A 13770-nucleotide genomic window follows, 5' to 3' on the forward strand; every position below is an offset into this window, starting at 1 on the left:
TGCATCTACTACAGTGTATATATAGATTATAATCAAATAATTTTAACAATCAGAAATTTAGAGGTGGCTGGTAACTATTTTTTCAGTGTGGGCAATTATATCCGGTACAAAAGCGCCAACTTAAGATACATTTTGGGGAGCAAGGTAAATTTGGCGAGGCAAGATCGGCATAAGCAATACTTTATATAGCTATGTAAATATACATAAAATCTGTCATTCTACGTGAATTTTAGGGGGGCGGTAGAAAGTACCTTGCCCCTCCCCCCCCCCCCCCCAAAGTCTGGCATATACACTGATGTGCATAAATTGGTAAACTTCAGAGTTTATTACCCACCCCTGGCCACCTCTAGCTATATCTCAGTGTTGTAGGTTCTCTCGCAGAACGAACGCAAACAACAAACAAGTTTCGTAAGCATGGTTAAAATGTGCAACTCCCGATTTGCACCGATCGACGTGTTCCTTTGTTCTTTCCCTTGAACAGTATACGTCCTGAATCTACACCACTGTTGCCAGTTCCTCCTCAGTCCTGGTGCCAATTCTAGAACTAGCAAAACAGACGTTTGCGTGATTCAGTTGAAGAATTTTGGCAGATGACCAAAGAGAAGGCCGGCATGTAAGTGAGAGTACGCAGAGCAGTGTTGCCAAACATGGATTACTTTGTTTTCAGCAACTGTAGCTATATTATGAAAGTGGAGGCAGTTGAATGCAAATTAATTTTGCACATATAGCAAATACATATCAAGAGGGTGCATTTTGGATGAGTCAATTTCATGGATATGACAATTTAACTATTAGACAATTCAGATATACATTTTTTTATTTGCTCGTGGTGGTCAACACGTGACATTTCGACATATAGAAAATTGTAGTTGTGAGCCATGTACTGGAGTAGGTTAGTACAGTATTGCCATGCAAATTGTCCATCACCATGTTCGTGCGCTTTATTTGACCCAATAAGAGGTTCAAGAATTAAACGGATACTCAAAACAAACTGTTGACAACTTCTGCACCCGGATGTTAAAAGTCCATCGCTTAAAAACACATAGGATGTAAGAGAAAAATTAATTAAAGTAGTCATGGACACTTTGCCGAGCAATACTAGTGTATCCCACTGGGGATCACAAACTTTATAGGGTTATTTTACGTATTTTTTCGTTATCGATTCTTACCACATAATTAAACTTTTCCTTATTATAAGAGATCTGACTTTATAATAAACACAATCCGAAATATGAATTTACATAGACTTGAGTTGAAATGTAGACGACATTTATTTGTTTAATGGGAAGGTATCTGATTTAATATAATCAAAATTAAAACACCGTAATTTTAATATAAATTTAAAAACATAAACATGGAATGAATTATTGAAATGCGATGTATTACTTTAATAACAATTTATCAGCGTGGAAATTTCAATTTTTTTTATTAATATTAGTGATTATACTGAAAAGATGCAAATATTTGAATGAATTCCTTTCAGAAGAGAACTGGTTGGTTAGGTGTAAAACGTGAAATATTCTACATTCCCTAGCACGAATGAACAGAGAAGGGAGTGATCTCTCGCTGAAATTTGAATATCAGACATTCGATACATTACTTAATTATTTGCAATTATACATTATTCGATACAATGTTACTTATAATAATTTTAAATAAGCAGACATTATGTTATTATTTGAAAACATTTTCTTATAGTCTGTAACATAGCATATAGTTTTACCAAATCATGAGAAGCTGCAAAGTGGGAAAACACAGGATTTTATGAATTTAATTTGATTTGACAATTATAATATTCATAAAAATGAAGGAAAGTTAATAAAGAACTAGGAATAACCTCTGATGAGAAACAAACTTGTATACAACTAAGTGAAAAACATCTAATCGTTTTGAGTTTATTAGATAGGGTGGAATATGTATTACAATTTTACTGTATAGATATTAATGTAAGGTAAAATGTTATGCTTATGCTGAGGTGCTATTATTATTATTTTAAGGCATTTTTTGATTGATTGATTGATTTGGTGTTTTAAATCCACTTTATGCACAGTAAGGCTAATTGGGACTGGACCTATAGTTTAAAGTGGAATCCGAACCACTATGTGCCTCCACCGGGTATCGAAACCGGGACCCCTTGATTACAAGGCGAGGACGATTTAAGTTATTCTTATTTTACACTGTGCTTTGACAAGGTGCACTGTCTGTCATGCAGGCTTGTGTGTAGCACTGAATTATTCTCAATAACAACAATTATTATTATTATTATGTCTAAATGTCATGGTATGGATAATGTATAATGTACAGTCACCGGCAATAAAATGGGACACCTATATCCTGAAATACTGGCTTCGCCCCAAGGCGTGATGTCTGTTGCCTACCTCAACGGCGGTGGCAGAATTGGCCGTTAAAAATTTGCTATTGAAAGCTTCTTATCGCCGTAGAGTTAGGCAACACACATGACGCTTTGCAGAGAAGCGACTATTTCAGGATCAAGATGTCTCATTTTTATTGCTGGCCACTGTACAAGAAAGCCACCATTTTCAATATACTTTTTGACCCTCTTTGATGAAAGTTCTACTGTTTAAGGACTTTAATACATGCCTTGAAAGAAGATGACAAAATCTCTATTCTAAGCATATGTGAAATAACAGACGCAGTCCCAGTTAGTCTGTGTGCGTAAAGTGAATTTTAGTCTTCCCACGACTCAATCCGTACGTCTTGCATTAGACCAGCTCGCAGTGTTTGTTGCTCAGATCTAATTGTGGCGTAGGAGTGTCGAAATGCGGTTAGTCGACCGGTGCGAAAATAGACCTTGCCTGCAGACAGAAAAAGGTGCTCCGTATTTTTAATTCTTTCTTCGAGGTGCTGCTCTAGTTCCGAGAAAGACCTCCAGGTGGCGAGCGCAACAGCACTCGGTCTCTGGTTGGGAAAAATATCATCAGTGGACTCGAGTCCATATTCTAAATGCTTTGTTCTTCTATATCCGGTGGAGGCTCATGGCACAGTGGTTCGGATCCCATTTAAACTGCAGGTCCAGCCTATCTGTGAATTAAGTGAACTAAAAAACTAAAACATAGGACTTCAAATGCTCCGTCATCCGTGTATAAATTGTACTCGACTGAAAATATATAAAATGTACAGTTGGATCCATGAGTATTACTGTGCAAATTGCCCATCACAATGTTCGTGCACTCTATTTGACCCAATAAGAGTTTCAAGAATTAAAAGAAAACTGAAAACAAACTGTTGACAACTTCTGCACCAGGGTACATAAAAATCTATTGGATAAAACCACATAGGATGCAAGAGAAAAATTAATGAAAATAGTCATGGACAATTTGCACGGTAATACTCATGGATCCCACTGTACAAAAATCTCTTGTGTTTATCAAAAAGTCTATTATTTGCGACTTAACCCCCGGACTGCGATTAACATGGACACAATTTTTGACACTATCCTTCACTTTGAGACTAATTTTATGGCGCATCTTTCATGAAAATGGAAGTAAATCCTATGTTGTTTTAAAGCTTATAAATTAGGCTAAAACTTTCATTCCAAACAATTTCGTTTCACTAAATTTATTCAAAAGCTGCAAGGCAAAATCTAGAAATATTACATTTTCAAATGTTTGTTTTATAAAATTACGGCAAAACCACTAACATTAGCGAAAAATGGAACACAAACATTTTTGTACAGTAGATAGTAAATGTGCATCCCACTGCAACCCTGATTTTTTGACCTCTAAGAAAACCGCACCAAAACCTCAAAAACTCACTTTCTCTCCACGTTCCCCGCCTCATTTATTGCGCTGACGATGTTTCACGGCGCAGAAAAGCCGTGATGAGTAAATTCACTTTCTCATCCTTGAAGGATGAATGCGCCTTATCGTAATTTTCCAAGTCCGGGGGGGGGGGGGGGCATGTTTATATATCGTGACCTTTGTAAACCTCTCGGGAACGATGTGCCACACGCGCGTGCGTGCCTCTCATTATTTCTGTATTGTGACGCAAACAAACAAATAATAATTGTTTTTTTAGGATTCCTGGCCCCTATAACCCCGCCAGGGTGCGTGGTGCCCAACCCAAAAAAAGGTTCTAACGGCTGCGGTTAGATAACCACACCTCTGTAGAGTTTCACGTGTTTTTTTTTTCTCCATGAAACTCTACAGAGGACCTCCGTAATGCATGCAACGTGTACTAACGACTCTAGTGTTATTTGATGTTGTATTTTTGATATAGAGTTTTATTTGTGAGATAGATAAAAAAATTATGTTTATTATAATATTTTCTTGATGAAGATGGAGAATATGTGTGTGTGTGTGTTACAAATAAAGTTGCATGCTTTTTTTTCTAGTGTGTGTATGTGTATGTGCTTTTGATGTTCGACAGCATCTGAAACGATAAAGTTAAAAAAAAGAATTTTATTGTTAATTTTCTCATGTAAAAAAAACAACAACAAATTTTGTGCAAATTCTGATTGTCTCGTGCTATAGTGCAAAAAAAAAACTGATGAAAAAAGACATTGTAACAGATCTGAAGTGGTGAAATTGATATTGTAACTGATCTGAACTAGTGAAATTCGTATTATCATTGTGCTAGTACAAATTCTTATTGTAAGCGATTATGCAAGAAAAAAAATGTTAAACCTGTTAAAACTGCTCTGTGACCCTCTCGTTTTTCACGTCGTGGATGAAAGACTTCTCTGCAATCAGGATGACGCTGCAGACGGTGTCCTCGGGCAGGGCGTCGTGGAACTCGCAGACGACCTTGATGTTGGTGCGATCATTGACCACGACCTGCTTCCGCTTCGTCGTGTTGATGACGGTCATGGGTCTGTGGGTTTTGAATTCGCTGGGCGTGTAGTACATGTCCACGCTTCCCTCGGTCACGCGCTTGTAAGCAGAAAACGCTTCGTAAAGTTTGAGGTAATCGTCTTTGGTCATGTCGAGGTTGTAATTCTCGCGCGGGAACACTTCGTTGCGTCCATTCTTGAGATAAACGTTCTTGATCTTGCAGTCGTCGAATTTGCTGGAATCTTTTTCCTGATTCTTGTCCCTCCCGGTCTGAAAGAGCACTACGACGAAATCTGGCATGTCGAACTGTATGTTGTTGAACTGAGTCGTGACGTCGAATTCCATGTGACTCCCCGACGCTATCTTCTGCACGCACTGGTAACCGTGAAAGTGAATGGCCACCTGCGGACTTTTCAAGATCTCCGCTTTGTACTTGAGGGCGTAGTTCGTTTCGTATTCCACCACCGGCATTCTCAACTCCATGCTCCGGATGACGCACTTGGCTGCTTCGGGTAAAGTGTTGGGCAGCGGCGTGCCGTCCGGGCCCAAAGTGCTGTAGCGCATCAGTGCGTCGTTGTCGTTGGCAGCTCTTCGAAAGCTGATCCTCAGTCCTCCCTTCCACATGATCTTCTTGTAGTCCGAGAAGAATCCCGGAAGCAGACGCATGGGAAAGAGCACCGTGTGACTTCTCGTGGATATTTTGGTCCCCGCTTCGAACCCTCCCGCCTGATAGTATGCTGCGTCCGTTTTGGATAATTTCAATGTTCCCACTGCCGTCGACGTGATGCCTGGATAATCGATTCTGTCGATGACGGTGTTGTGTTTCCTCACCTCCACCTGCGAGAACAGGTGAGGCACGAAGTTGTCCACGAGTATCAAATTTGCTGCTGCGGGGAACGCTTCTCTGCTTTTTTTCTTCACCACGTCGAATTGAAGGTAGAGGTCCGCTCTGTGAGGATGAACGAACCCGTCTCCTACGTCCACGTCGTATTCGATCTCCCGGTTCGCTTCGTTCAAATTTCCGAACATAGGTTCTATTCATACTTTTTCTCACGTATAGGTGTACATGATGAATCCCCAAACATATTTTTCCTAAGTCTTACCGTTTCCAAGATAACCCCACTTCCGATTGCCATTTTCGATTTCCGAACATAGGTTCTATTCATACTTTTTCTCACGTATAGGCGTACGTGATGAATCCCCAAACACATTTTTCCCAAGTCTTACCGTTTCCAAGATAACCCCACTTCCGGTCGCCATTTTCGATTTCCGAACATAGGTTCTATTCATACTTTTTCTCACGTATAGGTGTACGTGATGAATCCCCAAACAGATTTTTCCTAAGTCTTACCGTTTCTAAGATAACCCTACTTCCGGTCGCCATTTTCGATTTCCGAACATAGGTTCTATTCATACTTTTTCTCACGTATAGGTGTACATGATGAATCCCCAAACACATTTTTCCTAAGTCTTACCGTTTCCAAGATAACCCCACTTCCGGTCGCCATTTTCGATTTCCGAACATAGGTTCTATTCATACTTTTTCTCACGTATAGGCGTACGTGATGAATCCCCAAACAGATTTTTCCTAAGTCTTACCGTTTCCAAGATAACCCCACTTCCGGTCGCCATTTTCGATTTCCGAACATAGGTTCTATTCATACTTTTTCTCACGTATAGGTGTACATGATGAATCCCCAAACACATTTTTCCTAAGTCTTACCGTTTCCAAGATAACCCCACTTCCGGTCGCCATTTTCGATTTCCGAGCATAGGTTCTATTCATACTTTTACGCACGTATACACGTACGTGATGAATCCACAAACATATTTTTCCTAAGTCTTACCGTTTCCAAGATAACCGCACTTCCGGTCGCCATTTTCGATTTCCGAACATAGGTTCTATTCATACTTTTTCTCACGTATAGGCGTACGTGATGAATCCGCAAACAGATTTTTTGCTAAGTCATGAATTGGAGGGTTCTATGAGAACCTATATTAATTCTCGTAAGAGAACAGAACGTGTCCTACGGGGCAAGTTAAGGGGCATGTGCATGGCCAAAGGGGAAGTTCCTTTGCGCGCTCAAGCATGATTTAATTTTATTATATTTTCAGATTGACCACAAAACAAGGTGTTGACAGGCAGTGTATATATATTGTAAGAGGATGTTTCATTATTAACCTCCACTTCTTGCAGTACATCCTGGACACAGCGTTGCAGGTTAACAAAGGACCTTTGGTCAGTATATTTTTTTCTTTCTTAAAACTGTTCGGTCACTCGCTCGTTCCTGACATCATACACAAAAGTTTTCTCCGCGATGAGGATGACGCTACACAGAGTGTCGGCAGGCAAGGCATCGTGGAACTCGCACACAATCTTGATGTTGGTGCGATCGTTAACAACCACCTGCTTTCTTTTAGATGTGTTGATGACGAACATGGGTCTGCGAGCTATGAACTCGTTTGGATTGTAGTACACGTCCACGTTACCGGAGGTCACTCGTTTGTAAGCTGTGTACGCCTCGTACAGTTTCAGGTAGTCCTCTTCTGCGATGTTTAGGTTGTAGTTCTCACGTGGGAAAACTTCGTTCCTGCCATTTTTGAGGTAAATGTTCTTAATCTTGCAGTTGTCGAACTGGCTTGAATCTTTCTCCTGATTGTTACCCCTTCCTGTCTGGAAGAGTACGGCTGCAAACTCGGGCATGTCGTACCGAATGTTGTTGAATTGCGTGGTTACGTCAAATTCGAAATGATTGCCGGAAGCAGGTTTTGGCACACACTGGTAGCCATAAAATTGAATGGACACTTGAGGATTCTTCAGGATGTCGGCTTTGTACTTGAGAGTATAGTTTGATTCGTATTCTACCACTGGCACGCGCAGCTCCATGGACCTTACAAGACACTTGGCAGCGTCGGGTAGTGTGTTGGGAAGCAAGGTAGTCCCGTCCGGGCCCAAAGTGCTGTATCGCATCAGTGCGTCGTTGTCGTTGGCAGCTCTGCGAAAAGTGACGCGCAAACCACCCTTCCACATGATCTCCGTGTAGTCCGAGAAGAAACCGGGCAGCAGACGCATGGGAAACAGTACTGTGTGACTTTGAGTTTTGATTTTTGTACCTGCTTCGAATCCCCCTGCCTGGTAGTATGCTGCATCGGTCTTGGAGAGTTTCAGTGTTCCCACAGCTGTAGAGGTAATCCCGGGGTAGTCAACCCTATCGATGACGGTGCCGTGCTTTCTAACTTCCACCTGCGAGAATAAGTACGGCACAAAATTATCTACGAGTCTTAGGTTTGCGTTGGCAAAAAATGCTTCGCCGTTGTCTCTCTTCACTACATCAAACTTGATATACAAATCAGCTCTGTGAGGGTGAATAAATCCATCCCCGACGTCCACATCGTATTCTATCTCTCGATTCGCTTCGTTAAGGTTGGCAAACGTGCGACGGTTGGGAGGGAAGGACTGCAACTCGTAACTTTCGATTTGTTCCATGATGGTTATTTATTATATGTTAATCTCCACGACGGCAGTGGTCGCGGCTCCTGCAAAATCAACCACCTCCCCCTTCTCGTTTGTCACTGCTAATTCTATGTTGTCTATGCGATTACGAGATACAGGAAAGTATATCGGTGGGGAGGGTGTGTAGATAATTGGCTCCATGAACTCAGAGTTTGGTTTGAACGTAGCGATAATACATGTCTGTTTGTGACTCCCTGGGATGCCGTCAGAGGATTTGGTGATCATACCTTGATCATTTTTTACAGAGCAGTTCGGATAGGTTGTTATTTATAGACCCCACCCCAATTTTTGTTTTGTGTTCATGGCGATGGTCGTACCTAATGCGGCGACCCGTTCACCCAGCGAGGCGTCTCTGCTGACGAGTCTCCCGAAAGCTGCGTGCTCTAACTTTCTGTCAGCATCATGACGTACATCGAGATCGGTATTGGTATTGTAGGCAATATCGTGATCCTTGCATGCAGCATCCAGGGGATTCACACCCTTGTCGCCTCTCTCCAGTCGCTGATTAAGTTTGGTACCCGGACCGCAGTACTGGTAACCTGGCAAGTGCATCTCGAAGGGTAGCTTGTTGATGATGTCGTTCACGAGACCTCGACCTTCGGCCACGTTCCAAAATTTCGGAGGTAGGGCGTTGATGATTTTGATGAGGTACCCTATGCCTTTGTCGTCATTCACAATGAAGTTGGCAAGCTTGGAGCTAACCATGTCCACAATTCCTACCTTCTCGTTGCGAAAGTTGCTGTTGCCTGCATTCTCCTCTCCTGCAATAACCAACAACCTGTCTATGAACTTGCGCACGTCGTCCACCCACACAAATTCTTTGGGCAGGGTGTTGTAGAGTTTGACGCCGCTGCCTGTTTTGACCTGGTTCCATATCGGCTTGATGAGGTTCTTGTATTTTTCGCCGCTGCTGGATTTGACGCGATTCTGCGTAGCGTCGTTGTTTTGGTACAAGGCATCCGTCATGATCAAAATTTCCTTGTAACTTTGGTAATCCTCGTCTGTGTAATCTCTTGGATGCTTTTTAGTGATGAGTTCCCACAGTCCCACCGTGCCGGGATACCTGTTCCAGCTGTTTTTCTCACCCAAATTGACTTTCACGTCGTCACCCTCGAACGTGACTTTCGATTTTCCGATCTTCCAAACCACGCCCTCGTTGAGTTCCATGGTCGGGTACAATCCGAAAACCTCGTCTTTCTCGAATTTCCCGGTGCTTAGATAATCCCTCGCCAACGGTCCCAGCTCGACTACATTTTCCGAAGAGGTGCTGCCTAGGGCCTGACGTTTCGGTGGCGGCGCAAGTTCGTACGGGGTACTGTGAATGCTGGATATGGGTGTTGGTATGGTATAATTTCGAGCAGTGAGTGGTACGAGCTCGTTGATCAGCTCTTTGTTTTGCTCGGTGACATTTTTGATTTCTTTACCCAGCCCGCTGATGGCATCGATGATAGGCTGGTCCTGTTGCTTTTTCTGTTCGTAAATTCCACGATTCTCGGATTTCCAACCCTTGAAGCGTTTTGACAGGTAGTCGCGCAGCTTCAAGTTGTCGTCTGCAAGTTTACGCTTCATTTTTTTATGTAGTTATTTATAATACGTCAAGACGTTTCTTGTAACGTTGCAACGTTTAGTTTAGTTTAGTGAATTTACTCATCACGGCTTTTCTGCGCCGTGAAACATCGTCAGCGCAATAAATGAGGCGCGGAACGTGGAGAGAAAGTGAGTTTTTGAGGTTTTGGTGCGGTTTTCTTAGAGGTCAAAAAATCAGGGTTGCAGTGGGATGCACATTTACTATCTACTTTGTACCAGATTTATTTTTGAATTTTCTTTTAAAGTTCACTTTATGCGCAGACAGGCTAATCGGTACTGGACCTATAGTTTAAAGTCGAATCTGAACCACTGTGTCATGTGACTCAACTGGGTATCGAACCCGGGACCTCTTGATTACAAGTTGTTCCTCTATTGAGGACATCGGTGTTTGTCAGTTTATACAGTCATGGACACTTATGGGCTGTTATGATTCCATTGAAAGTTAAGGAAATTGTTACAACCTAGAACTGTCCGTGACTGTATACCTAATTGTCAACTCGTTGCTGTAGTAACGGTTAATCACACGCTAGAACAGCAAAATTTCCGTTTTGTTAGGAGAGTAGGCAAAATGGAAGGAGTGCCAATTAGAAAATCGCAAATTTACAAGTAAGCAATTGGGGCAAGGAAGGTATTGCCAATCTCAGTTAATTCTGATGAAGTCGCGTAGGAGTAAAGGTAATAATTGTGCAACTGTGTGGCGAATATTTTATAAACCAAACAAGGCAGATACCTGGAATAGTTTGAACATTGATAACGGATGAAAAAACGTGAAAATATACTAACTTACCGATTAACTACGATTTTTGATTACACGTTAGGCTCTGAGAATATACAGGCAAAACAAAAGCATCCGACAATTTTCAAATAAGTTCAATTGCTTATGATTTGCAACACTACCTTTCCTGGTACCATGTGAGACCCTCGGTTCAACTTTCGAATACTCAGTGTTCTGATTTTTAAGACCCAAAAGACCAACAAAATGTGTAAAATAGTAATATACACTTATGGATCATAATTTTCATAAATATGAACTAAGATATAAAATAGATGCCTGATCAACAACAGAAGTTTCCAATTAATATACTGGGTCTCTTTCATAAGGTGAATCATTGGTGTGAGAATTGAAAACAGGAGAGAAACATTATACGTAACTTACGAAAGCAGAAACGAGAAAACTTGTAATGATATAATTATTAACAAAATACGGATTTTTTTTGTTAAAATGTTTAATATATTACTATTTTTCATCTTTCGATAAAACCGTTACTTGTTAAGCAAATATTTCTTTAGTCGTAAGTGTTGCCAATGTGAAGATATTTTTTTAAAATGTAAAGAGTAATATTATCCATATTATATTTAAAGGTGCTACCCAAACTTTCCTTTCAAGTCGGATGTGGTAGAAGACGATTGTAGGTCCAGAATGAGTAGCACATCTCGGAAACCATCACGTGAAGGCAGGCATACGAGCAGTAGGCCATCCATCGCCACAATACCCAGCACGACCCGCTCCAATAGCCCTGTCCCGCAGCAAAGACAGACGTCTGAAAGGAGAGGGTCGTCGAGGCAAGTGGACTTAGGACAGGAGAGCAGAAGGGATCTATCTGGGCGGAGACCCAAGAACGTGAATTCAAAGCATTCCGTCCACTGCGCCTCGTCTAGACCCAGCAACTCGAGGGACTTCGGACGATCAAGAGAAAGGAGCTCTGGAACCCGAGTGAGATCCAGAACTCCATCTCCATCGTCATCGAAGAGGCAAGTGCGATCACCCAAGCCGAGCGTCACTTCGTCGAAAGCTTTGCTGAAGTCTGAGAACAAGGAGAAGCTGGACAAGGCAGTGAAGCAGTTGTTCTTCCACAAGGACTCGCTGGAGAGTGTCGCGACGGAAGATGAAAACTTGAAGAACTATCTTACCAGAAGGAAGGACAAGGAAAGTGCTAGAAAATCTATGGTAGTAGAAGATGACGACGTTGTAGCTAATCCTGTGGGAAATCTATTACCTGGGAGCAACCGTCGAGTTAACATAGCTTACATGTCAGAGAGGGTGCCCCCTTGGCGAGCCAGTGTTGACGAAAACGAGACCGCATTCAAAGCTCCAGCTTTACCAAGAGGCATGGTCATTCACGCTCAACACCCAGGAGTACTTCTTGATGATGTAGACGCTCACAAAGATAAGTCCATAGATATGTTGCAGTTTGACGACACCGACGATAAGATCAAGAAAACTTACTACGACATGCAGTTCGAGATGAGAAGGAGTACAGAGGAGCAAATAAGAGGCTTTGAAACGAAGATAAAGGAGATGTGTGACGATGTGAAATCGGAATGCATGCTGGAGAGGAACGTCAGGCTTTCAGAACTTTACAGGAGAGAGGATTGGGAACACGAGGTGTTCAACCCGAAAGGAAAGGGCCGAAAAGGTGGTTAGCGGTGCACATTCCCAAATACATCTATTGTTTGTCCATTGGTTTGGAGTTTGTTGCAGAAAAACATAATTTGCTGATCAATACAGTGGCACTCCTTCAAAATAACTGCATTTTTATTTTATCCATCCTTAACAAAATACTTCTACAATAATTCTGCATTTTTTTTAATTTTGAGAGTTATTGAACGTCATAAAAATGGGATTCTCTTCACAGGCAGCCCCTGTGGGGTTGTTTGCACACACCTTATGTTCAGATCAGCACCTCCAGTTTTTACCTCAAAAGCAATTTTAATAAAATTAATTGAATATATCTGTCCTGGCAGAAAGGTGGAGGGGGTGTGAGTCCAATTTTGCACAAAATGAGTTTCTTCCTTCTCTGGCCCATTGAAGTGACTCTCGCATAACTGGTAATAGGATATACAGTATGTTAATTCTCATCACTAACCTAACCAACATAATCTAACCTCATGTTTTTCCTTCTGACAAATCAACTTCTTTGATTTCTAACCTTTTCCCGCCCACGACACACATGATGGAAAATTTACTGTTGTTCGCTCGGTGGCTATATACATGTCCAAAGTGTAATCCAGCCTCGATTAACCCCTCTGTAATATAATTATAGTTATTCAATTACTGTTAAAAGAATCGTCTTTGAAACAGCAACATGCGAATTTTTGTTATTGTTTTATACAGGGTGTATCATAAGTAGGTAATAGCGCAAACTGACACAGTTGAACGTACACGATAATAGATGCAAAAAAAGTTTCGGTAAACGTGGGTCCGCAAACGAGCCGTTTTCGAGATAATTGCGAATGTGTTGTTACAAGCCGCCACTAACTTCATTGTTTGTAAACGTCGTCCTAGTTGGTAAAATGCTAACAATGTGTGCGAATGTGTGGTTAGAAGCCGTCACTGATTGCATTTTATAAACACCGAGTGCTTTACTCCTTGCGCGTTCCGAGGTTTGCTCTTTGTTTACAAAACAGACCATTTCCGAGAAAATACTAACGTAGTACTGCATTCCTTGTTAAAGTAAGTAGAATGTTCATTAAAAGCAATGAGATCTCCAATTACTTTTCTTACTGTATTATTAGCATTTTACCAACTAGGACGACGTTTACAAACAATGAAGTCAGTGGCGGCTTGAAACCACACATTCGCAATTATCTCGAAAACGGCTGGTTTGCAGACCCATGTTTACTGAGAATTTTTTTGCTTCTATTATCGGGTACTTTCAACTGTGTCAGTTTGCGCTATTACTTATGCTACATCCTGTATAGTTAGCCGCTTACATAAAATGTTTCAAAATTACTTTCTTTCTATTTCATTATTTTGCTTATGCAGTATTGGTATGTAGATAAATGTTACATAAAGTTTAATTCTCATGTAGTGTAAAATGAAGGTCTGCTACTATAAGTCCAACCTTACAGCAAACAATAAAAATAATAACAAGA

At 41.3% G+C, this 13770-nt stretch overlaps 1 protein-coding gene across 2 annotated transcripts; it reads left to right on the forward strand.

Annotated features, from left to right (window-relative positions):
- Positions 1-10413: 10413 nt before the first annotated feature.
- On the forward strand, positions 10414-12403 carry LOC146005028 (uncharacterized). 2 transcript variants are annotated; one of them, XM_083110241.1, is made up of 2 exons: positions 10414-10569; positions 11257-12403. In XM_083110241.1, the coding sequence occupies exon 2, from the start codon at positions 11315-11317 to the stop codon at positions 12317-12319; it is 1005 nt and encodes a 334-aa protein (XP_082966367.1). In that variant the 5' UTR covers positions 10414-10569; positions 11257-11314; the 3' UTR covers positions 12320-12403. The 2 variants fall into 2 exon arrangements, with proteins under 2 accessions (XP_082966367.1, XP_083000622.1); XM_083144496.1 differs by having other exon boundaries at positions 10414-10500.
- Positions 12404-13770: the final 1367 nt, after the last annotated feature.

This window comes from Lepisma saccharinum, chromosome 1, assembly GCF_977018435.1.
Source record: "Lepisma saccharinum chromosome 1, izLepSacc3.1, whole genome shotgun sequence".
Lineage (NCBI taxonomy): Eukaryota > Metazoa > Arthropoda > Insecta > Zygentoma > Lepismatidae > Lepisma > Lepisma saccharinum.